We start from the raw sequence: 24,842 nt of genomic DNA, 5'->3' as shown, positions 1-24,842 counted from the left end.
TATCTTTAAGAAATAATTTATTTCACATGTAGTTACTTAAGCCTTTAGGAATTACAGTTTATTTGTTTTGAAGTAGAAGGTTAGAAGCATGCCTCTTACAATGAGACCTTTCGTGACTTGTTCTTTGGAGGAGTTTATTTTACTAAGGCTCTTCTACAGTTGGATGGTGACAAAGTTTAGGTTTGTTGGGATTATTTTTCAGCAGCCAATCGGCTAGCCAAATCTATGGAAAAAAGAAAAAAACCTTAACTTAGTAAACATTTAATATTTTCTTCAATATATAGTATATCAATTTAAAACTTAAACAGTTTTCAAAATCACTCTAAGAATAATGGGGGGAAAATGACCATGAAAAACTGAAACACTAAAGTTTACAGTATGCAAGGCTGTCAGGTACAGATCCAAACTGAAAGGAAGAAGTAAAACTATCTCCACTCACAAAGGACATGATCTATATACAGAAAACCCTAAAGGGTCCACAAGAAAGCTGCTAGAGCTAATAAATGAATTGGGCAAAGTTGTAGGTTACAAGGTCAACACATAAAAATCAGTTGTTTCTATACATTGGTAAGGAACAATCCAAAAAGGAAATTAAGAAATCACTTTCATTTATAATAGCACTGAAAAACAAGTATCTAGGAGTAAATTTAACCAACTTTATAACTGAAAACTATTAAACATAGCTGAAAGAAATTTAAAGACCTAAATAAATAAAGACATCCTGTGTTAATGGATAGAAAGACTTACAGCTGTTAAGATAGCAATACTACCCAAAGTGCTATGCAGATTCAACACAATCTCTAGAAAATTTCCAGGTAATTTTTGCAGAAGTGGAAAAGTCAAAACTCAAATTTACATAGAATTTCAAGGGGACTTTGAATAGCCAAAACAATCGTGAAAAAGAACAAAGTTGGAGTATTTTCTGACTTTGTTCTTTCTAACTTCCAAATCTTCCAGTTTGGATCTGTACCTGACAGCCTTGCATACTGTAAATCCAAGCAGTGTAGTTCTGCCATATAGATAGACCAGTGGAATAGAATTGAGAGTCCAGAAATAATGGATCAACAACTGAAATATAAGAGCTAAAACCATTAAAATCTTAACACATTGTTTGTGGGTAGTTTTTATCGCGCGCTCTACTACCAGTCAACGTAAAACGTATAAATACGTTTCCCGTATACAATGTGTTAAAAGAAAACATAGGAACAAATCATCATGACCGTGGATTTGGCAACAGATTCTTAGATATGACATCAAAAGCATAAGCAATAAAATAAAAAAATAAATCGGCTTTCATCAATATTTTATTTTTATTTTATTTTAAATATGTCTTTATTGATGTCAGAGAAAGGAAAGGAGAGGGAGACATAGAAACATCAATGATAAGAGTGATTGATTGGCTGCCTCCTGCATGCCCCCTGCTGGGGGGATCGAGCCTGCAACCCTGGGCATGCACCCCGACCAGGAATCAAACCTCCATTTCCTGGATCATAGGTAGATGCTCAACCACTGAGCCATGCTGGCCAGGCTGAAGTGGAATCTTAAATCTGTGAGGAAAATATGGATTGTTCAATAAATAATTTTGGTTAACTGGGTAACCAAATGGAAAATAATATGTGGCTGCTTCTCTCATTCCCTATGGCAAAATAAACTCCAGATGATCAAAGATATATGTAAAATAAAGGAGACATAAAAAGTACTAGAAGGCAACATGAGAAAACGTTATTTATAACCTTAGAGCAGAAAATCTTCTTTAAATATGACTAGAAACCTAGAAACCATAAAAGAGCTCCACTAATTCAGCTAAATTATAATTAAAATATATCATGAAAATAGTCAGACAAGTGATAAATTGAAAAAGTCTACTAAACCACAAAAGGTTAAATTTCTAAACATAGAGTTCCTACACAATAAGGATAAGATCTAGGAATTGCTCCCCCGCAAAAAAAAAATTGACAAAGAGCATGAGGAGGAAGTTCATAGGAAAGGAAATGCAAATGTCTTTAAGAAGCATATATGAAGACACACAGACTCACCCATAACAAAACAAATACAAATTAAACTATGAGGTACCATTTTTAACCTATTAGAATGGTAAAAAAATCCCACAAAGCATGAAAAAACATCAGGTACTCTCAATTATTTTTGGTAAGCATATAAAATGGTATGACCACTACAAAAGGTAATTTGGAAATATTTATCCAAGCTAGAAATGTACATATCAAAAACCATCAAAATAACATTCTTTTTGACTCAGTATTTCCATTTGTACAAATTTATTATGAATGAGGATATTCACTATAGCTGTTTGTAACAACAAAAGAGTATAAACACCCTAAACGACCATCTTTATGTGACTAATAAATTGTACAACATTCATACAACAGAATGTCATGAGCTGTTCTTTTAAAATAGGGCAATTTTGTTTGTGGAGCTATCTAATAATTTATTATATATTAAGTAAATAAAGTAAAAAGTTTCAAATAGTATGTTTAGGAGCTAGCATTTGTATGTGTATTTTTAAGTACACATAGATATATATGCTTATACAGGGGTGGGCAAAAGTAGGTTCATAGTTGTAAGCGAAACACAGAGTTTATTCTTGTATTATTATTTATTCTTCTATGATATATTTTTCCATATGAACAACTGTAAGCCTACTTTTGCCCACTCTGTATATGCATAGGTTTCCTTATAAAGGTTATACTAGAGGCTGGTAACAGTGATTTACTTCAAGGAGCACAATCGGAACAGGAATGGCAAGGAGAGTTACTTTTCATTACATACCTTTTTGTGACTTTTGAATTATACTATATTCAAATATTACTTATTACAAATTAATAACAATTAAAAAATAAAGCAAGTTCTTTAAAGGCCAACTTTTAAAATTTTTTTATGTTTTAAATTATAATTCTACTTTGTGATTTCTTTCCAAATGAAATGGTCTCAATGTGTGAAAAGCTCAGATGTTTACTGGTACAGTATTTATAACAGCAAACAACTTTAACAGCAAAAAAGAATGAAAAAGGTAATAAAAGAAAAATTATGTAACTATTTAAATAATCTCTATAAAATATATATTTAAATATAGTGACATTTATGGGGTATATATTTTTATATAGTCATATTAAAAATCTGAGCAAAGGACTGGAAAAATTAGCAATAGCAGCAGCTAATATTTGAGCATTTATGCACCAGATACTTTGACTAAGAATTCTGCATGCATTTATACATTTAATCCTAACAATATTGCTACAACGGATGAAGGTACTAAAATATCTACATTTTACTGATGAGAACAGAGAGACTCAGAGAGAGGTTCGGTTTCTGGAGTCACAGTTGAATCTAGGCAAAATAACTTCAAAAACCATGTTTAAGAAATAGAACCAAGGGTAGCTTTTTCCTCTCTTCTTTACATTTTTCAGTAGTTTTGGGTTTCTTACTAAATAAACATATTTTCACAATGAAAAAGTTGTTAAAGAAATAACTTATCTTTTCTTTTTGAAAGTGACAAAGTTGATAGGAGAGATTAAATCTTTTGTTTTCCAAAGAATAGTAACAGAAGTTAGAGAAACTATTTTGGTAGGGCTTTACTAAAATAACCTACCCTAATTATCTCTGAGAATCTTCAAATGGGTGGGAGTACCTGTAAAGAAGGGACCAGGATAACATTCGGCCCTGGACAACCATCTTAGTTCCTCCTACCCAATCATTCTCCCCCTGACTAAGCAATGTTGAGGCACCTAGAGGTGCAAATAAATGTAAGTTTTCTATTTTAAAAATTTAGATATCATGAGAAACAAAAATGTTGAACAAAATTTAAGTAGATATGCTTTTATTATTTGATTATATAAATTATACAGAAAACAATGCTCAGCAACTGAAGAATGCAATAATTTAAAGTATATTTAGGAATAATGCTCTTAGAGTTAAAACACAGCAAGAAGAGAAGTAAGCCTGGCTGGGCGTGGCTCAGTGGTTGAGTATCGATCTAGGATCCAGGTGATCAGGGTTCGATTCCCAGTCAGGGCACATGCCCGGGCTATGGGCTCTATCCCCAGTTGGGGGGATGCAGGAGGCAGCCAATCAATGACTCTCTCTCAGCATTGATGTTTCTATCTCTCCCTCTCCTTTCCTCTCTGAAATCAATAAAGATATTTTTTTTTTAAAAAAGAAAAGTAATCAAAAGTTATACACACAGAAGTATCTAAACTCTATATAAAAGTTTTAAAAAATGACTCTCAGTACTTACGCTGTTTCAAAGACTACAATGTTTGAGATATGAAAGCTATAGTCAATATTCTCTAGTGTGAATAAAAAGATTTCTTACACAAGGATCTGCTGGTTTTTGCTTACAAAGCTCTGTGAGTCCTTTAAGCAGAGTTGGTGTTACATGTAAATTTAAATAGTCCTTAGCAGCTTGTCCAACTGGAATAGGCTCAACAATCACTGCAAATACAAATGCATCCCCATTAAAGCCAACATAAATGATGAAATATTATACAGTCATTAAAAGGGATACCGTCAAAGAAATTTTCATGGCTTGAGAAATACTTCTAAAGTTTTTTAAGGGAACAGAACTAGATACATAGCATAACAGTTGATTCAAAAACACACAAGCACACATTAAAAAAATAAGACTACGTAAGACTGGCAAGAAACATCAAAATGCTAATAGGAATCATGTGTAAGATTCTGATTATGTTTTCAACTCTATCCTTTTCTGCATTCTCACTTCCATGTTTTTTACAGTAAATGTTATAACACACGTTATGAAAAAGAAAAATATGGTGCTCGTTTCGGCAGCACATATACTAAAATTGGAACGAAACAGAGAAGATTAGCATGGTACCTGCACAAGGATGACATGCAAATTCATGAAGTGTTCCATATTTATTAAAAAAAGAAAGAAAAATATGAAGAACATGTAAAATCAAGGAGATTAATTCATTCCAAAAATTCCTGCCAACAAAATGGCAGGCACTTTGCAAAGTGGTAGATACAACAATGAATAATAGTACATGTAGTTCTTGCTCTCTTGTAGACTACTGAATATATACATAAAACCTATGTCTGTCTATATAAAATGTATTCATATTCCTGCTCTTATTTTTTCAGGCTTTTAAAGAAATTGTTTTAAAACTTGGGGAAATTTTAATCTTTTCAGCCTTATTTGAACACTATGGAGGTGAATCAGACTTGCAATACAACAAAAAATATATTTATACAAGAAAGAATATGTTTTATAAGTCTTAGTAGGTCTTTTGAGGTTGATCTCCATCAAAGTGCCACTTAAAAATTTATTGACTTAAGAGAGGAAGGGGGGAAAAAGAGAGAAACATCAGTTTGTTGTTCCACTCATCCATTCACTCATTGGTTGAGTCTTGTATGTACCCTGACCAAGGATCGAACTCACAATCTTGGTGTATTGGGATGACGCTCTAACCAACTGAGCTACCCAGCCAGGATTCCAGGCCCTATTTTAAAAATAAAAATCTAATTATGTCACTCCCATCCTTAAAATGCTTCATTGGCTCTTCCTTCCATATATAGTCAAGACAGAACTCCATTATCGTGGCCCATAAAACTCTATAACATGTGATTTCTACCTACCTCTCCAACCTCATATTGTTTCTCTTACCAGGATCTTCTTTGTTTATAGTATGTACCATGTTCTTTCCTGCTCATGATTTGAGCACATGCTACTCCTTCTACTAGAACATTCTTCCCTTTACTCTGATTAACCACTACTTATTCCTTGGATCTCAACTAAAAAGTCACTTCCTCAGGCAGACCTTTCTTACAGTCTCTCATCATATTCTATAATTGCCTGTATAGCACTTATCACAATAACTACACAATTATTTGGGTAAATCTTGTTTAATGGCTATCTTTTTTTAAAAAAAAATATATCTTCATTGATTTCAGAGAGAGTAAGGAAGAGGGAGAGAGAGAGAGAGAAACATCAATGACAAGAGTTATTGATCACTGCCTCCTGCACCCCCCCCAACTGGGGATCGAGCCCACAACCTGGGCATGTGCCCTGACAGGGAATCGAACCTCAATCTCCTGGATCCTAGGTCAATGCTCAACTGCTGAGTGACGTCCAGCTAGGCAATAGCTATCTTTTAAACACTAGACTATAAACTCCATGGGAGCACAGACCTCATCTATGTTTTTATAATTTTAAAAAGTTTTATTGAGGTATAATTTACATATGATAAAAAGAGAAATATGGTGCTCACTTTGGCAGCACATATAAATCCACCAATGTATACAACTGATTTTTAATAAACTTAGTTGTACGATCATCACCACAATCATTTTAGAACACTTTGATCACTTGAAAATGTTTCCTTGTGCCCATTTGCAATTTCCCACTCCCACTCCTACCCCTGGAATTACTGAGCTTCTTTCTGTTTCTAAAAATTTGTCTTTTCTATACATTTCATATAAATGGATCATATAATATGTGGTCTTCTGTGCCTGGATTTTTTCACTTGGCATAATGTTTTGAGGTTCATCCATGTTGTAGCATGTATCAGCAATTAGTTCCTTTAATTGAGTAGTATTCCATTGTATAGCTATACTACATTTTGTTAATCCATTGATAGACAGTTGGATTGTTTCCAATTTGGGTTACATTAAATAAAGCTGATATAAAGATGCACATGTGTCTTTACGTAGATGGATATTTTCATTTCTCTTGGGTGGGTAGATTCTGCTAGGAGTGGAATTGCTAACAGAGTTACCTGGTAAGTTAAATATTTTAAGAAACCACCGAACTGTTTTTCAAAAGTGGCTGTGAACCCTGGCTGGGTAGCTCCATTGGTTAGAGCCTTGTACTGATACACCAAGGTTGCGGGTTCAACCCCCAGTCAGGGCACATACAAGAATCAACTGATGAATGCATAAACTAAGTGGAACAACAAATCAATGTTTCTCTCTCTCTACAAATGAATAAATAAAATTTAAAAAATACAAAAGTGGCTCTAACATTTTACAATAATGTATGAGGATCCCAGCATTGCTATATCCTTACCATTGATTACAGCCATTCTAGTGGGTATGACATGGTATCTCATCGTGGTTTTATTTTGCATTTCTCCAATGATTATGTTGAGCACTTTTTCATGTGCATATTAGCCATTCATATGTCTTTTGTGAAATGCTTATTCAAATTTCTTACCCAGTTTTTAACTGGGTTGTCTGTCTTATTATTGAGTTGTAAGAGTTCTTTATAAAGGATGGAGCAAAAGTAGGTTTACAGTTGTGAGTACATGAAACAGAGTTTATTCTTGTATTATTATTTATTAACTATTGTATTATTTTCCACATGAACAGTAAAGCTACTCTTGCCCCACCCTGTATTCCAGATACAAGTTCTTTATCTGATACATGATTTGTAAATATTTTCTCCCAGTCTGTGGCTCATCTTTTCATATTCTTTTTTTTTTAATCCTACCTCAAGGATATTTTTTCCATTGCTTTTCATAGAGTGGAAGAGAGAGAGAGAGAAAGAGAAACATCTATGTGAGAGAGACACATCGATTGATTGCCTCCTGCACTCTCCCTGACCAGGACCAGGGATCAAGCCTGCAACCAAAGTACATGCCCTTGGCCGGAATCTAACCCAGGACCCTTCAGTCCCAGGGCTGATGCTCTAACCACTGAGCAAAACCAGCTAGGGCTCTTTTCATATTCTTAATGATGGTTTTTGAAACACAAAAGCTTCTAATTTTGATGTAGTTCCATTTATCAATATTTTCTTTTATGGACCATGCTTTTGATGTCATATATAAGAACTCTTTATTCAACTTAAGGTCATGAAGATTTTCTCCTGTTTTCTTCTAGATGTTTTTAGCTCTTACATTTAGGTCTATGAAACAAGTGTCTAAGTTTTTGTTTGTTTGTTTGCATGTGGACATCCAGTTGCCATCTTGACAATACTGACTCTCCTGATCCATGAACATGGAATGTCTGTTCAGATATTCTTTGATTTCTCTCAGCAATGTTTTGTGCCTTTCAGTGCACAAGAATTGCACTCCTTTAAAAAATGTATTCCTGCCCTGCTGGGCGTGGCTTAGTGGTTGAGCATCAACCTAGGATCCAGGCGATCAGGGTTCGATTTCCGGTCAGGGCACATGCCCGGGTTGCGGACTTGATCAATGACTCTCTCAACATTGATGTTTCTGTCTCTCTCTCCCCCTCTTCTGTTCTCTCTTTGAAATCAATAAAGATATATTTTTTAAAAAATAAAAAATTAAAAATGTATTCCTAAGTATTTTATTATTCTTGATGCTATTGAATGAAATTATTTCCTTAACTTCATTTTTGGATTATTTCTACCTCATCTATTTTTGCTGACCATTTATTATTTGTCTCTGGCACCTAGGGATGGATGAATTCATGAGAAAATAAAAGATTTTTTCATGTTTCTTATGTTGATAAACTTTCATTGCACTTTTTAATGACATTTATAATTTATATGTTGCATGTAAATTTTCATAGACTTTTAAAATAAGATCATTTTGAGAACAGGGACATCTTATTTGACTTTATATTGATTAAGTTGGTAACTCAACAAATTTGTTGAATAAATAGAAGACAGCAAAGATTTACCAGCCATCCCTCTTAAAAGGGAAAGGGAAGAGCACTAATTTTTTCAAGTGTTTGGAATATGTATTTGAATATCTTTATAACTCGCTTTAGTCACTCATAATATAGGGTTGTGCACATAGTTATTGAATGACTGCTAAACAAGATGGAGCTCATACCACAGACTCTGAGAACTTACTCCAAAGAACTCCATATTCCCACAGCAAAAGATCTGCAGTGTGGTAGGTAATTAATCACTTATATTTATCCTACAACTGCTGCTTCTAACTATATCTCTTAAATTCATTAATGGCTAAAATAAAAGGCAATCTAAAATAACAGTTTAGGGATATAACCCTATGAGTAAGAAGAGCTTCCAAATACATCTTCTACTTAAGATAAAGTGAGTTTTTGAGTTTTTATCCTATTTTAGTTAAAAGCTAAAGAGGAAAAGTCTAATTCACTAGTAGGACTAAACCTAAAGTACTACCACATTTAAAAAAATCTGATGTTCATGATATGCTTCAAAATAATATGGTAGCAGAAGAAGTGGGAGCAGGGGTTATAGATGAAATAAGACTGACTACAATTGTTAAAACTGGGTGATGGGCTCATTAGGGCTTTGTTAGAGTATTCTACTTATGTGTATCTTTGAAATTTTACACAATAAACAGTTCTGAAGAAAAAGATACCTTAATACAATGGATATGTGACAGAAATTAGATCAGTAAGAATAAGTATGCAATGTTTCTGTGTGTACAAAATATCTATAAAAGTTTTTGTTTTAAATCAGGACTTTTAAATATCCAAGATAATTTTCAGTTTTCTTTGAATAATCTTCAGTATAAAATACTGAGGAATAAGTCTAAATGAGTTAGAAATAACACGCCAAATAAATAAATAAATTTAAAACTACCTGATGCTTTGCATTTTTTCCTTATAATGAAAATCACCAAATTTCCTTTGTTCTAAAATTATTGAAAACAAACTAAAAACCTCAGTGTTGTCCTCATTGTGCCCACTTCTAAAAGATGTATAACCTCCATAACAGGATGGAAACAAACAAAAAAGGCCGAGAATTATTAATTTCACAATTGCATGTTTGTTAGGCACACAGTAAACTGTTAGAGAAAATGGTAAATCGATCCTAATTTCCAAGGGAGATTCTTTTTTTTCATGTGTAACAAACCACACTGATACATTAGGGATAAATAAAAGGAATTACAACACAGAAGGAGAGAAACCCTAAATATATCTAGTCCAATAAAAAAGTAAGAAAAAAGTAAACTCTTCTCAAAAGATTTCCTAGAGGGCACAATTTAGTTTTGAGAATAATGTTGAGTTTTTCATTCTTGGCTTTAAGTTTTAAGTAACTACAACTTGAAAATATGACAAAATATATTGGAAGAAAAAATATTATCTTTTTCCCCAGTTACATCCCAAAATAAAACAAAAAGCAAACAATAAGGAAATGCAATTGACTAATTACTCATCTGTAACTCACCTTTGGGAAACATGAATCGAATTTCTCTTTCTGCTGCAGCAAAATCATTACTCCCATGAAGTGCATTCCTTAGGTCATCTGTGCCATAAATTGCCCTTAGACTAAAAGCAAGTTAGAGATGATGACCATCCAGCCTGACATCCTTTTTCTTACTTTTCACATATGCATTCTACTTAGATATTTTATAAAAGCTTTGCCACTTCTCACATATGGAGGTTTTAAGCTTGAACTTAAGCTTCAATCTGTCTAGCTGAGGGTCAAATATCTTTAAATCTTCAGAGGGGATACACTGGGAAAATAGGAGTTCTCTGGATGAAAAACAGGTGTTGTTTTGTGAGAAGTGAAAAAGCAATATATATTCAAAAGTGCAAGAACTCAGTGTCTGCTGGTTTCCAGACATTAATGATAATGCTGAAAATCTGGATTTCTGGTCTTGTGTTATCAATATTCTTTTAAAATGTCACACCAATTTCCCATGAAAAATCCTACTTCAGTGGTAGTTTAATTCCAGGATGAGAGAATAAGGCTAATCAACCAAAAAGCAGACATTCCCTGAGGCCTTTTGTGCTATTTGCTATTTGGTATTAAGATAGAGATTTAAGTAGTTAGAATGTAAAATGGACCTCCTTGCCACCCAAAAAACCAAACAACAAAAAAACAGTTAAACTTAGGAAAACTTTCAAATAAAATTCCTATTACAATGAAATCAGGGGGTTTTTCCTTCATTTTCATAGTTGGATTGCATTTTTCCCTAGAAAAGTTACCTGTCTGGGTGTGTCTCCTTAGCTACTAAGCTATTAGTTGGTCCCAAAAGTTCTTTCCAGTAAGAGATGGCTTTATGTCTAGCTAATATCATGGTAACAAGTGGTCCAGAACTCATGTAAGCTGTTAAATTGGGAAAAAACATTTTCCCATACTGTTCCACATAAAAGTTACTACATTGCTCAGGGCTGAGACGTAGTTTTCTTCTCTATAAAAGAAACAAAATCAACAAAAGCATTTAAAATGACAGTTCAAGAATACCTCATTAAGTCATTAATAACCTGAAATTAGTACCAATCTGACTAAAACTTTGAGCTTTATTTTTGTAATATGAAAAAAGGCAAGAAAATTAAATGTAGGTTGTAAATAAAATTGTAAGAATTATTTAACCTACTTAAGAAAAACTATTCCTAATGTTTAACAGTCTCCATCAACATATTCTTTGTTAATGACAAATTCATCATATCTCCTTCTTAAAGTAAAAACATTCCAATCATCAGTATTTTGTTGATGTATACTTTGTATACATTAAAGTAACAAAATTGGACTTTGACTATTCAAATTCATTTTTCCTATTTGTGGCATTTTCCTATTTCTTCAGAAATTTCCCTATATTGTTTTAGGGAGTTGGTCTCATTGTGGTACTTAGAAATAACATGCTGCCCTAGCTGGTTTTGCTCAATGGTTAGAGCGTCAGTCTCTAACCGATGGTTAGAGGGAAGAATTGGAGGGGAGACATGGAAAAGTGGCAGACTGAAGGGTCCCGGGTTCGACTGCCACCAAGGGCACATATCTCTGCTGCAGGCTTGATCCCCTACCTTGGGGCATGCGGGGGAGGCAACCAGTCAATGTCTCTCTCTCTCTCACACTGATGTTTCTCTCCCCCTCTCTTCCCCCTTCTACTGTCTCTGAAAAGCAATGGAAAAAATATCCTTGGGTGAGGATTAAAAAAAATAACATGCAGTGGTTTCAAGATGGCAGTGGAGTAGGTGGGTCTTTCTTGCACCTCCTCCCAGAACCAAACTGGAAATAAAATTAAATTGGGGAACATTCATCCGTGTTTACCAACTGAAGACCTGCTGAAGAGACTTTTTTTTTTTTTAATATATCTTTATTGATTTCAGAGAGAGGAAGGGAGAGGGAGAGAGAGAGAGAAACGTCAATTAAGTGTTTGCAGTAACTGAAAAAAAATACCAACAGTCTCAAAGTTCATTGATAGGGAACCAAGTAAATAAATTGTGGGTCATCCACACAGGGGGATATTACTCAAAAGTCAGGAAGAATGAGCTAGATTCAGATGTAATGATCTGAAATGCGATCTGAGGAACTTTGTAAAGGTGGTCAAGGAAAGGGGATTGTCCTATTTTAAGGTGGGGGAGGGGAATGTTTGTGAATGCATAGAAAATCCTGGAAGAACAAAAAGTGTTCAGTGTTTGCCTCTCTCTGGAGACTGGGTCTTGGAGTGGAAAAGGAGGTAAAATAATTTCACTTCTCATTTTACATATTTTGAAATGTGAAAAAACTTTTTAAAACTATTGCATATAACTTTTATAGTTAGAAGAATAAATCTAAATTTAATGCTAAATACTATGAATCTAAATAGGTTAACACATTTACATAAACATGAAAAACAATGATCAATGAAAGAACACAATCATTGTGCCCAGAAGTTACCTGAACAATGGTGAATCCAGATCTGAGAATAATATCTTGTATCTCCTCCTCTTTGTCAACAATATCTGGTTTGATAATGGCCAGGGTTCTTTCTACATATATCTGAGGTGGGTGCATTGATATTTCCATTGTGGCTTTTCCAGGTAGAATGTAAGAGACTCTTGACAGGTATCAACTGCAATAACACGCATCCCGCCCCCCCAATTAAATGTAATTGTGATTAAGAATGGCATTATTAGGCACTTGCTTTTATTAATTTATAAAGTTAGAAACTGCAATATCTTTTTCTGTAAGCATGTACAGGCATACCTGGGAGATACTGCAGGTTCTGTCTCCAGTATCGCAATAGAGGGAGCAATAATTTTTTTTCCTGGTGTAGGGTGTTGCCTTCAGTTTGTAAAACACGGGATGCCTGTGAAGCGCAGAAAGCGAAGTGCAATAAAATGAGGTATGCCTGCAATATGATTTCTACTCTGGGGTTGTGCTTTGGGCTTTCCTAAACACTTTTTGTAGAATTTATTTTTTCTATCACCATTTATTCCCTCTATGCCCCCTTCCACCTCTACCCACCCCTCCTCCCCGCAATCACCACACTGTTGTCCATGTCCCTGAGGACTGAGCAAAAAAGAAAAAGAGAGAGAGAGAGAATTCCTAAATACTTTCAACAAGGTAGAGGCCACAGGCAATCTGAAGGCCTGGGACTGGCGAGGCCCTCGGTGGCAGCAACAGGAGAGTGGGTGGGCAACTCTCAGGGTGAGCGACCCCGGCCGGCCAGGATGACTACACATAGGGTCAGGCCTGGTTGGAAAGTAGGATTCCCAGGTTCCTTGCACCTCTCCCAGCTGCATCCACCATTCCTACACGGGTCTGGGAATTTACCTCCGCGCTACTCCTCCAGTGCGTCCACAGCTTGTTGCTAGGAGACCCGAAGCCCAGGTTAGGGACGGTGGCTGCAGAGGGCCAATCCCAGCTGCTTGCTTCAAAGCCCTGGGAGAGCTCCTCTTAACCAAGAAAGGGAGCCAGCCGCCAGCATTTTTATTCCCGTTATGAATCTTAGCGCACTAGACGTTTTCTTACATTTTCCTCACAATTTATCTAATTTATCCTCCTACTCATTTGAAGTATGCTTCAATGATCTCCATTTCATAAATGATGATACAAAGTATAAACACTCTCCCTTCATCCCACCCCACCCCCCTTCCATGTCAAATACCTTCTTCATTTCACCAAATGATGCTGCCCCTCTATTCCCAGCTTCTGTAATCATTAAAAGGCAATCTCTCGCCCTGGCCGGTGTTCTCAATGGTTAGTGTTGGCCTGCGCCCCCCCTGGTCAGGCGCATTGGGGAGGCAAACAATGTGTCTCTTTCACATCGATGTTTCTATCTCTTTCTCTCCCCACACCTCTCTCCCTGTCCCCCTCTCCCTTCCACTCTCTGTAAAAATCATTAGAAAAAATATCCTCTGGTGAGAATTAACAATTTTGTGGTGACTCGGTTGACCATCGTCCCCAGCACCATGAGGTTGCCCCTGCCATTACAGGTCAAGGGCAGTTGCTGGGTGTGAGGTAGGGTGCACCATCCTCAGTAGGGGGTGTGCAGGAGGCAGCTCTCACATGGATGTTTCTCACTCCCTCCCCCTTTCCGTCTCTCTAAAAATCAATAAACTACTCTTAAAAAGAAAGGGGAAAAAGCAATCTTTGACTTGTGAATTAACATTTATTTATAGAGCAGTAATAAGAGGTTTAATCCAGTTACCTTTAAATTAAGCCTATGGAACAAAGATATGGGCAACATTTATGGCATTATCCCAAATCTCACTTTTCCCCTTTTTCTTTATATTAAGTCCACAGGCATCTTTAACTCCTTGGCTGTGAGCTAAGGTATTATTCTTATTAAAAAAGACAAGAGAAGTGGTAAACAAGTACTGGGTTAGAGTCTCAATAAGAGGTCCAAATTCCAGAAAAGGTCAGGGAGCAGCTCCAGGTTAACAAAACAGGTTTTCCATCATGCACTGGGTTGGTTGGTTGGTTCTCATTCCAGACTATTTAAGTTTCTTCTTTTGTCTAACCAAATACTCAGCACCTACAGAGTCAAGGCAGATAGCAAGTTATGAATCTTAAAAGCCAGAGGTTTGAATGCATTTTTATTTATTTTTCCACAATGCAATATAACTATCCTTTTTTCTTTAAAATACAATGTTTCCCAGAAAATAAACCCTCAAATGTCATCTTCTGGTTATATCTTATCCCCTATAGATGGGATAGTGTAAACATACATTAATATTAACATTAAAATGGCCAGTGACTCCAGCCTCTGGTTTGCATGGTTAGCCCTCTGGTTTGAGGCTCTGGAAGCAAGAGCTCCCATTACCATTACAGCTTTCTTAAGAGCCCTTCAGTGCTGTCTGCCTTCCTAGACTACTTTACTTCACTATTAAAACTGGTCCTACTGAGGCTCAGGATTTTCCAAACCAGCAGGTAAAAAAAAGTCAATCCTTGAGTCATCTCTAAATATAAACTCTGGAAACACTTCAACATTGTCCACCCTTATTCTCACAGACTTTCTAAAATCTCATTCCAGAGATTACACTCCTTTTTCTTGCAACTGTCTACATACAGTACCTGAATCTGCTCCAGGACTTCCCGCTGCATCTCCACAGCCATATGGTACACATGATGATCAGAGTCATTGTACATCACAGCATTTTGGAACATCAGCATCAGATCCCGCTGGAACTGTGCCATGGTACGAATCCGTCCCTTAGACAGATTCCTTTTCAGGGTAGTTAAGTCCATGGGCCTACAGGTGGCCAAGAGAAACCAGAGGAAATCTAACCTTCATGTGGAAAATCTGGTGACATAACATGCTCTCTTGGAGAACTAATCAGCTTTTTTTTTTTAATTGATTTTTAGAGAAAGAGGAAGGGAGAGGGAGAAAAAGAATCATGGATTCGAAAGTGAAACACTGATCTGCTGCCCCCTACCGGGGATGGAGCCCAAAACCCAGGCATGTATCCTGACAGGGAACTGAACTGTCAACCCTTTGGTGCATGGGACCATGCCCAACCCACTGAGCCACACCAGCCGGGGCAGTAACCAGCTCTTAATGAAAACGGTAGTAAATATAACAATCCTCATCAGATAATAAAATAACAACAGCAGTTAACGTTTGACTGCTACTACTTAAAACAGGCCAAGTGCTATGTTAGGTACTTTCTATATTAACTCAGTTAAACCTCCCAATAAACGTATAATAAGGTAGGTACCATTATTATAACCAACTGGCAATGAGCAAACTGAGATCTGAAGAGGTTAAGTACTTGCTCAAAGTCACACAGATTGGATTCCAATTCAGAGGCAGCCTGATTTCAGAACCTATAGGTCCAGCCACTATACTATGGTAGGAGGAATGCTGGCCCCAGGTACCAAAGTTGTAAAGAACTCTAATGATCAGTTTGTCATATGGTAGTTATTGACTGATTGTTTACAATGTGTCGTCATATGTTAAGTATTTAATCTACTATTATTATTGCATAATCAAAAGCTAAGAATTTTTTCCTCCTTTCATGGAGATGAAAAGAGAATCAAGTGACTATTAAGACAAATAAATTATTAATGGGACACAGAGAGTGGGTATATATAAGAGAAGGAACAGCAGTATAAAAAGAGGACTGAAGTGAGAGGTAAGAATCTGGGGTTTAGTTCCAGCTCTGCTATTCATTGTTGATCACAGGCAAGTCAAGACCACCTCTGAGACTTAGTTTCCTTATCTATAGAATGAAGGAGTCTGTCTCCAAAGGTACTTCCCTGATCTTTCATACTCCATTAACACACTGGTTTCTGATAGCATTTTAGATGAAACATGCTATAAAAATCTAAAATACTGCAATCAACCAATATTTGTAACATCTTTGCCTGAGCATACCTATAACTGTTAGAATGAATACAGTGTTCCTTTTAAAATTTTGCTCCAAAAGAACAATGTCAAAAACTACTGAACGCTAACGTAAGATCATAATAAATGGATCATATTACCTAAAATTTAACAATGAAAAAAAAGCCTATTTGTTCCCTCATTCCTTCTCAAATAAGGACTGATCTCACCATAACTTTATAAACTTGTTCACTTGCAAAGTATATCTTAAGCTTGTAAGTAATATAAATGAAATAAATAATCTAATAGATGGAAAATAAAGTATGAAGAGACAGATATAAAAGCAACCAACCTTTCTTGACCCCTTTTCCACTGACCTTTTCACCACATCCTTGTATCCTGGTGCCTGCCTTTCTGACACAGGCTTCAGAAATGGACTGCTGAACCTGTTAGGGGCCAAATCCAGAATGGGTGATGAAACCATGGAAAGTCACTCTAAATGAGAAGAGTGGCTATGAATACCAAGAGTGGCTTGGAGACCTACCTGTGACTAGCAATCATCTTCCATACTGGCAGGAGAGTCTTCTTAAATAGTAAGTGATCCTGAACAGGGTCACTTTGGCTTAGATCAGACCTATGGGATAAAAAAATGACAGAAAAGAAACAGTAACTTCACAAATGGCATTCTGTCTCCCCTAGGTGGTAATGAGGTTTTCTCAAATAGTGCTCCTACTTAATATCTGAAGGAATATAAAACCATAAGAATGAAAACATGTTTAATGCTTCCATAAGGGACCACAAACTCTATAAATATTGTTTTACTAATCACTATTACCCAATGAAGTAGTTACCGTCTCATGAAGTATACTACAAATCTACAATTGCCCGTGCCTTTTGGTCTCTTTGCTGATTTGCAGTTTAGCACCTGTGACTCTAAAATACTGGTCTATGAAAGTAGTCTTTGTTCACTGATGTTTCCCAAGTGTCTGGCACATAGTTAGTGCTCAATTAAGTATTTGATAACTGAATCTGGTCCATTTTTATGTAGAAATATGCCACATTGTTAAGTACCTCTCCCATGTTTCCACATAAGTAAATACCTGGTTTCACATCCCAAAGAATTCTCACATTTCATCTGATTGCTGCACAACTTAAATATATTTCCAGCCTGGCCAGGCGTGGCTCAGCAATTGAGTGTCGACCTAGTATCTAGGAGATCGAGGTTCGATTCCTGGTCAGGGCACATGCCCGGGTTGCAGGCTCAATCCCTGGTGGGGGATGTGTGGGAGGCAGCCAATCAATGACTTTCTCATTATTGATGTTTCTATCTCTCTCTCTCTCTCCCTCCCTCTCCCTTCCTCTCTGAAATCAATAAAGATGCATTTAAAAATAAACATATTTCCTTTTCACTCTCTATATAGTAATCCTTAAAATACCTAACAAAAATTTATTTATTCTCATGGCCATTCCTTCTCTGGACTAAACTAATTTACTTAGTTTTTCTTCAGAGATGCAACTGTTCAATGTTTTATTTCTTTTTTTTAATATGATAGCTAACAGCAGTCACTTTTTTAAAAATATGCCTTTATTGATTTCAGAGAGAGGCAGGGAGAGGGAGAGAGAGAGTTGAAACATCAATGATGAGTCATCATTGATCTGCTGCTTCCTGCAGGCCCCCGACTGGGGACTGAGCCCTCAAACTGGGCATGTGCCCTGACCGGGAATCGAACCGCGATCTCCTGGATCCTAGGTCGATGCTCAATCACTGAGCCACAACTCAGCTGGGCTCAATGATTTTTCTTTTTTCTTCTTTTCTTTTCTTTTCTATTCTTTTTTTCTTTTCTTCTTTTCTCTTCTCTTTTCTTTTCTTTCTTTTTCTTTCTTTCCTTTCTTTCTTTCTCTCTCTCTCTCTTTTTTTTTTTTTTTAAGAGAGAGAGAAACACCTATCTGTTGTTCCACTTACTTATGCATTCATTGGTTGCCTCTTGCATGTGCCCTGGCCGAGGATTGAACTGGCAACCTTAACGTATAGGGACAATACTCTAACCAACTGAGCTACCCGGCCAGGGCTATTTCTTTTTATAATTTTCCAGGTTGGCAAGTTTTCTATTTATTCCAAAGTTAAACATCATGTTACACTTCCCACTTTATCCACTGTATTATTTTCTCTAAATGAGTTCTCTTCACACCTGTTTTCACACCCTCATTTTGCTTTATGTAACTTATTGTATGCATCCATTTGAGTACAATTAACATCTCATGTTATCTTTCTCCAATTTGAGCAGCTTCACATAACTATTCATTTTCATGATACAATAATATCTTACCTTTATCTAAATTATATACCACAAAAATCAACTTATCCTTAAACACAGAACCCTATCAGAACAAGGCATTTAAAGACCTGTAAACAAGCCTCTACCTGTGTTTCTGATCAGTCAACCAGAATGAATAACTCCTCCTTGGTACTGGTGCAATTTTATTCACACATCCACACAACAGATATTTATTAAGTTTCCATTATAAGAAAGGTACTGCACTAGGTTCTATAACCTCACAATCAACTGCCTTTGCAATATTTCAAGAAACAACCCCTTGCTTATCTTTATTTCCATTTATTTAGAAATGCATGCCAAGCACTACAAGTAAAAGTGTGGGAGTGGGAAGGAGCTGCAGACTGGTAGTGATGTTCCAAAGGCTCTACTTCTCTTTACTCCTAAGAGTCAGTGTAGACTAAGGGTGAAGCCAGAAAAGAGGGGCCTGAAGAATGTCTCTCTCTCAAAGTAGTTTTAAGCTTCCCAATGATATAGCACAAAAACTCATCTTTCTAGCTCCCCTTAAACTATCTGACCAAGCAAACTCAATTACTAGTATCTATTGCTTTCTAATAAAGATTTCATGTTTAACCTAAACCCTAAGATGAGTATAGAGTATGCCATGCAGGACACTGAAATGTCTTGAGATAAAATGTTCCAGAGTAGAGATTTCCTGGTATTTAGATAGTTATCACATGCCATCTGCCTGGTATGATAGTAGTTATCAAACTTACACAGGGAGTTACAGAAAAGCAAAGGAAGCAATTCTTCAACAACCTACGTTTTAAGCTGTATTCTTCTTCTTCTTTAATATATTTTTATTTTTATTTTTTTAAATAGATTTTTCAGAGAGAGGAAGGGGAAGGGAGAGAAACATAGAAACATCAATGATGAGCAAGGTTCATTGATCGGCTGCCACCTGCAGGCCCCTTGCTGGGGATGGAGCTGGCAACCCGGGCATGTGCTCTGACCAGGAATTGAACCTCGATCTCCTGGATCATAGGTCGATGCTCAACTGCTGAGCCATGCTGGCCAGGCATAAGCTCTATTCTGCTTGTATAATAAAAATTTGAAATCTTCTATTTAAAAAATATATATGCATGGTTCAGTTGTATACCTTAAATTTAAAAAGGCTAAAATAATTATTGGTTTGCCTTTCCAAAGACATATGGGTGGATCAGGAATGCAGTGAAGAAAAACACACACACAGTTCATGTTATCTTCTCTCAATAGATAGATAAAAGACCAAGCCTAGAAAAGGAACTATTTATTTACTATCATAACAAAACTAACTTTGTTTCTCTGATTTAGAAAAAATGCACTTTACTGAAAAAAAATCTAAAATATGCTCTTTCACCCCATAATTATTTATAAAAACATGAGACAATTATATAAACAATTTCCTAAGGTTTGTGAAAAAGGAACAAGGGAGATCATAACTTCAAAATATTTTTTACTTCAAGTTCATAGGAGCTTACTATTTTTAAATTTTTATCTATTTATTGATTGATTTGAGAGAGATCGATCAATTTGTTGTTCCACATATTTATGCATTCATTGGTTGATTCTTGTATGTGCCCTGACCAAGGATCAAACCCACAACCTTTGTTTATCAGGACAGTGCTCTAACCAATGGAGCTACCCGGCTAGGGCCTGTCTTACTTAATATTTTTAAAAGAAGTATAGTTTGTATAACATTAGATATGAGGGGCAATCTGAATTAGCAATGCTTCCTTGATAAAAATCGTACTTAGAGAGAAGTGTGATTTATGAAAGAGATTCTTAATGTTGATAAAACAGACTTGTCTTATAGGAGGAAAACATATAGACTTCTATTTATACAGTGAAATTATATTTAATTCTATTTCTAGTGCATTCCAACTTTAATTTCCTTTTTTTTAATTTACAGAAATAATGCACGTTCATGCTAACAATTCAAATAGGCATAAACAGAAGTAAAAGCATACATCTTAACAACCTTGGATAAACATCTATACTTACAGCTTTGAGGAAGTAGCATGGTTGAAAAGGATATCCACCAGAGGAGCCTCCTGAATGCTAGAGCCATCATCACACTCACCTGAGGAGGGCTGGTCTTCCATCTCTGACACATACCCTTCACCCTGGTCCTCCTCTTTGGATTCTTGCTGAACCTCTCCCTGAGAATGCCAGGAAACAAAGGAAACTTTAGAAAGAGATTTACTATGTGCAAGGTAATTTTAATGTTTTTTTATTGCTGAGAGAGAGGGAGAGATCGATTTATTGTTTTACTTATGTATGCATTCATTGGTTGTTTCTTGTATGTGCCCTAACCAGGAATTGAATCCACAACATTGGAGTATTGGGTTAACATTCTACCCAACTGAGCTACATGGCCAGGACCTCTGCATGTAATTTTACATGCATGGAGTAAATGAAAGCTGACCTTAAGGTGGGAAAAGGCCAATTATAAAAAGCTATAAAAAAAATTAGAGAAATGTGACTTAACTAGACCTAAGTCAATGAATTCTTGTTAACAATTTTGCTGGAGAACTTTGACTCTGTACTCCAGGGAAAAAATGCAAAAAGGCAATATACTCAGTTCTAGATGGATGCTGTTTTCTTTTAAAATTTTCATTATCATTTGTGGCCCTGGAGCTAACTAGTCTAGCTGGTCATATAATATTAATGATATTATAAATTCTGAATTTTACCAATTGCTTACTATGAGCTAGGCCCTATGCTAAATGCTTTCTATGAATTCTCATTTAATCTCACAACAAAACTATAAGGTAGAGAACTAATTCCATTTACAACAGAGAAAACTGTGGTTCTAAACTGTTCACTAACATGCTTAAGGTCACACGGCTAATTGGTGCTAAAATCAAGATTTGGGCCCAGGTGGTTTAACCCTATGGAGTTAGCCTATGTGCTTTCACCACTCTGCTCTGCCTCCCTGTGCAGAGGACCAGACAGCTGGCTTAAGTTATTCACTTACCTCTTCACTATCTGTGGGTAGTCCCTGAGCTGCACAAATATCTGAGAGAGCTGAAGCCACCTCTGGCCTTCCATTTTCTCCCAGTGACTTCTCAGCTACCAATGGTTCTACCTTAGCTGAAAGCTCTTCAGGCTCTCTGCAGGGTTGCTCTTCTCCTTCAGTAGCTTCAATTTCCCTTTCCTTTTGTCTGGTATCAGATGAAGGGCAGCAGCCTTTACTTGATTCTTTGCTGCTAATGCACAATGGCTCCATTAAATAAGCTACCTGCAATCATAGTCTATTGTTAGATGCATAGGAACACCAATGGAAATCATCTACGTATCAATAATGCCACATGATTACATTTCCACTGTGACTAAGCCTGAGATGGCAAATAGGTTAATTAACTCCATCAATCATTTAATATTTATTAAATATCTTATATACACAGGCACTGTAATAGTTGTTAGGGTCCTACCAGTAAACAAGATACATATTGCTCTCGCCTCTTCAAAGAGCTTATGGTCTACATTTTCATCTCAAGTGTCAACTCTGATCAATTGGGGTTGGCTAGCAAACTGCTGAAAATTTTGTCTGCCACAGACAGAAGTGGCAACATTTGGATTCTTGCTGATCTTGACCTAGGTTCACCTGAATATGTATAGTTGCTGCATAAGTATAAACTCTGTCCAATTCTGTTTATTTCTGGTCCTCAGCCTTTAACCAGGGTAATAACAATACTATAAAAATACTGCCTTAAAGTCAAAACATTATAAGCTTCAAGGAGAGTCTGGGCAAGTATGACCTTTCATGACTGAAAGAATGAATTGCAAGGATACTTTTATGGGGCAGTCCTGCATACAGGAAGTTCACTTACTTTGACTCAGGGTCCTAATGACTGGGATTTTAGAATAGTCAATCAAAAAGTACACATTTGGAGCATATTTTGTGTTAGCACCAAGTGCTTAAGACACAGCAATGAACTTAGTCCCTGCCACTGTGCTTATATTTTAGTAAAGAATATTAAGAATGGTAAAAATATATACTGGTAAGCATTCTCTTACAGAGTTGAGACTCTTCCAACTTTGGGAATGACTCCCCATTACCTCAGAGAGAAAGTGGAGGTGGTTCTGGTGGCTGACTTGCTCTGCCTCTTCCTGAGATTCCTCACTGCCTCCGTCCCCCATAAGCAGCTCACTAGATTCTGTCCCTGGGCTGCTTTCCTCTAGTTCCTCAGTCCCTGGCTCCTCAGTTTCCCTCCAGCTGCCCACATCAAGATCCAGACTGGAGTCCCATGAGCTGAAGAGGGACCTGCAGTTGTTGCTCAACTCAGAGTCATTGGGATAGTCTTGTTCAGAATCCAACCAAACCCACTCACGCCCCATCTGTAAATACACAGAAAAAAAATGCATTAAATTCGCTCAAATCAATATTCCTAAGGCATTTGCACCTCCCAAGTTCAGTAGAAAGGGATCAAAAATTTCCTTCTACTCATCATTAGGAACAGTAAAAAGATAGCTGAAGTGAGACACCAGGAGACAAAATGACCTCTCTCACTGGGAATAAAGAAAAAGTTCCATGTCAAACAATATAATAAAGATATAACCAAATAAGTATTTTTTCCTTGGACTTCCTCATACTCCAAAAGAGAAAGAACTGGAGCATAAGTACAGCAAAGGAAATATAGTCAATAATACTGTAATAAATACGGTACTAGGTGGGTACTGGAAATATCAGGGGGAACACTGCAAGTATGATTGTCAAACCACTATGATGTACACCTGAAACTAATACAAAATAATAGATTGTAAACTGTAATTGAAAAATTAAAATAAAGAACTGGACCATAGTTAGCCAGACAGAACTCCTCTATCCCAAATCACTCTTAAAAATCAACTGCAAAGGCAATAAATTTCAGGGTTAAGTGTTATTTTCCTCAGTGTATAGACATTAACCTATCAATCATTAAATCCTCAAAGCACACTTTATCTGTGGTATCCTTCTGGTCATATCCAACTCACTTCTCAGAATGAGAACTGCAACATCAAGTTTTAAAAATACCTTCCTTTCCTTTTCATTAGAGTACTACGCTATCCTGATTCTTACCCCTTAGTCTTCTCCCTTTACAATTTTCAATAAACCCTTGCTATCTATGTGCTTGCTTGGTCCTCTGCTTCCTCATTAATAAAAAACAACATATATACTTTGAGGTTTCAACTCTGATGTCTTTTCAGGTGGCTCCCAAATCTCTTTATTTCTGATATGCACTCTGGTCTCAGTCTCCATGTACCCACAGGTCAATTCCCTTTTGGTGTCCTACCATCTGTTTCAACTGAGCATTTCAAAAACTACAATCACTTACCTTCCTGATTATTTCCAAAATCACTTGCTCTCCCCAATTTCATCATCCCCATGAACACTTGTTTTCTTGACCCTGTTTTAACTCCTCTCCTGTATTTGGTAAGCATGTCTACTTCCCAATTTTCTTCCACAATATTTCTCAATGCCCATCCTTTGCTCCTCAGTAAATGCTATAGCCCCCTGTTCAGTTTCTGTCCTTAATCCAGTCTGCTCTCAACAATGTTCATGGCTTTACTATAACTATCCCTTCAATATAAATTTCTCAATCTGCCAAAGTCCTCCATAAATTGAGCCCTATTTTGTTCCCGTGGCCTGGCACCTGTACTTCATTATTCCTTAGTATGATGCCTGTTCTAATTACATGTCTCCTTATTGCCCCCACCTTCAACATCATCCCAAAATCTAGGTCCCTTTAATTGACTTCTTTGTCCACATTTTTCCGATTTTTACAGCTTCATTGCTTATATTACATGCATGCTCGTGCATTGCTTCGGGGATATACTGCCAGTTATTTTCCTGGATTGATTAAACACCTTTCCATCACCTCATAAAGAAGTATTCTTTTACTTTGTTAACATCCTAACAAGCTTTTAGTTTTATTTAAACCAAAAAGATCTGACTTCTAATTATCTTTCTTAAACCCAACTTTTCAAGACTCAAAGTACTAAGCAATACCCTATTAATCTCCATTTCTTTATAATAAAAGGCTCATAACTGCTTTCCAATGCATTAATGTTTATTTAGTAAGAGAAGCTGGAATAAACTCAGGTGATAAATTTGACAACTTTTAAACTCAGT

General features: G+C 36.4%; 2 protein-coding genes and 1 non-coding gene across 3 annotated transcripts; 1 reads left to right on the top strand and 2 right to left on the bottom strand.

Moving 5' to 3' along the window:
* NME5 (NME/NM23 family member 5) lies at positions 1–12,942 on the bottom strand. Its single transcript, XM_016203736.2, has 6 exons — positions 12,848–12,942; positions 12,539–12,713; positions 10,867–11,072; positions 10,103–10,203; positions 4,331–4,449; positions 1–223 (listed from the first exon to the last, which is right to left on the bottom strand). The coding sequence occupies exons 2-6, from the start codon at positions 12,665–12,667 to the stop codon at positions 143–145; spliced, it is 636 nt and encodes a 211-aa protein (XP_016059222.1). The 5' UTR covers positions 12,668–12,713; positions 12,848–12,942; the 3' UTR covers positions 1–142.
* Positions 4,791–4,897, top strand: LOC148093210 (U6 spliceosomal RNA). Its single transcript, XR_015714443.1, has one exon. It is a non-coding gene; the product is annotated as a U6 spliceosomal RNA (small nuclear RNA).
* A 1,530-nt stretch (positions 12,943–14,472) lies between the features above and the next one.
* LOC148093209 (bromodomain-containing protein 8-like) lies at positions 14,473–24,053 on the bottom strand. Its single transcript, XM_087816353.1, is given in 9 exon segments — positions 14,473–14,621; positions 15,161–15,338; positions 16,790–16,858; positions 16,957–17,046; positions 20,729–20,886; positions 21,705–21,968; positions 22,790–23,089; positions 23,091–23,151; positions 23,153–24,053. Coding segments are annotated over 9 exon segments (1,200 nt in total). The 5' UTR covers positions 23,182–24,053; the 3' UTR covers positions 14,473–14,570.
* Between the last annotated feature and the right edge of the window lie 789 nt (positions 24,054–24,842).

The sequence above is a fragment of the Miniopterus natalensis genome, chromosome 4 (genome assembly GCF_054644295.1).
Source record: "Miniopterus natalensis isolate mMinNat1 chromosome 4, mMinNat1.hap1, whole genome shotgun sequence".
In the NCBI taxonomy this organism is placed as follows: domain Eukaryota; kingdom Metazoa; phylum Chordata; class Mammalia; order Chiroptera; family Miniopteridae; genus Miniopterus; species Miniopterus natalensis.
This window is presented reverse-complemented; position numbering and strand designations above follow the sequence as displayed.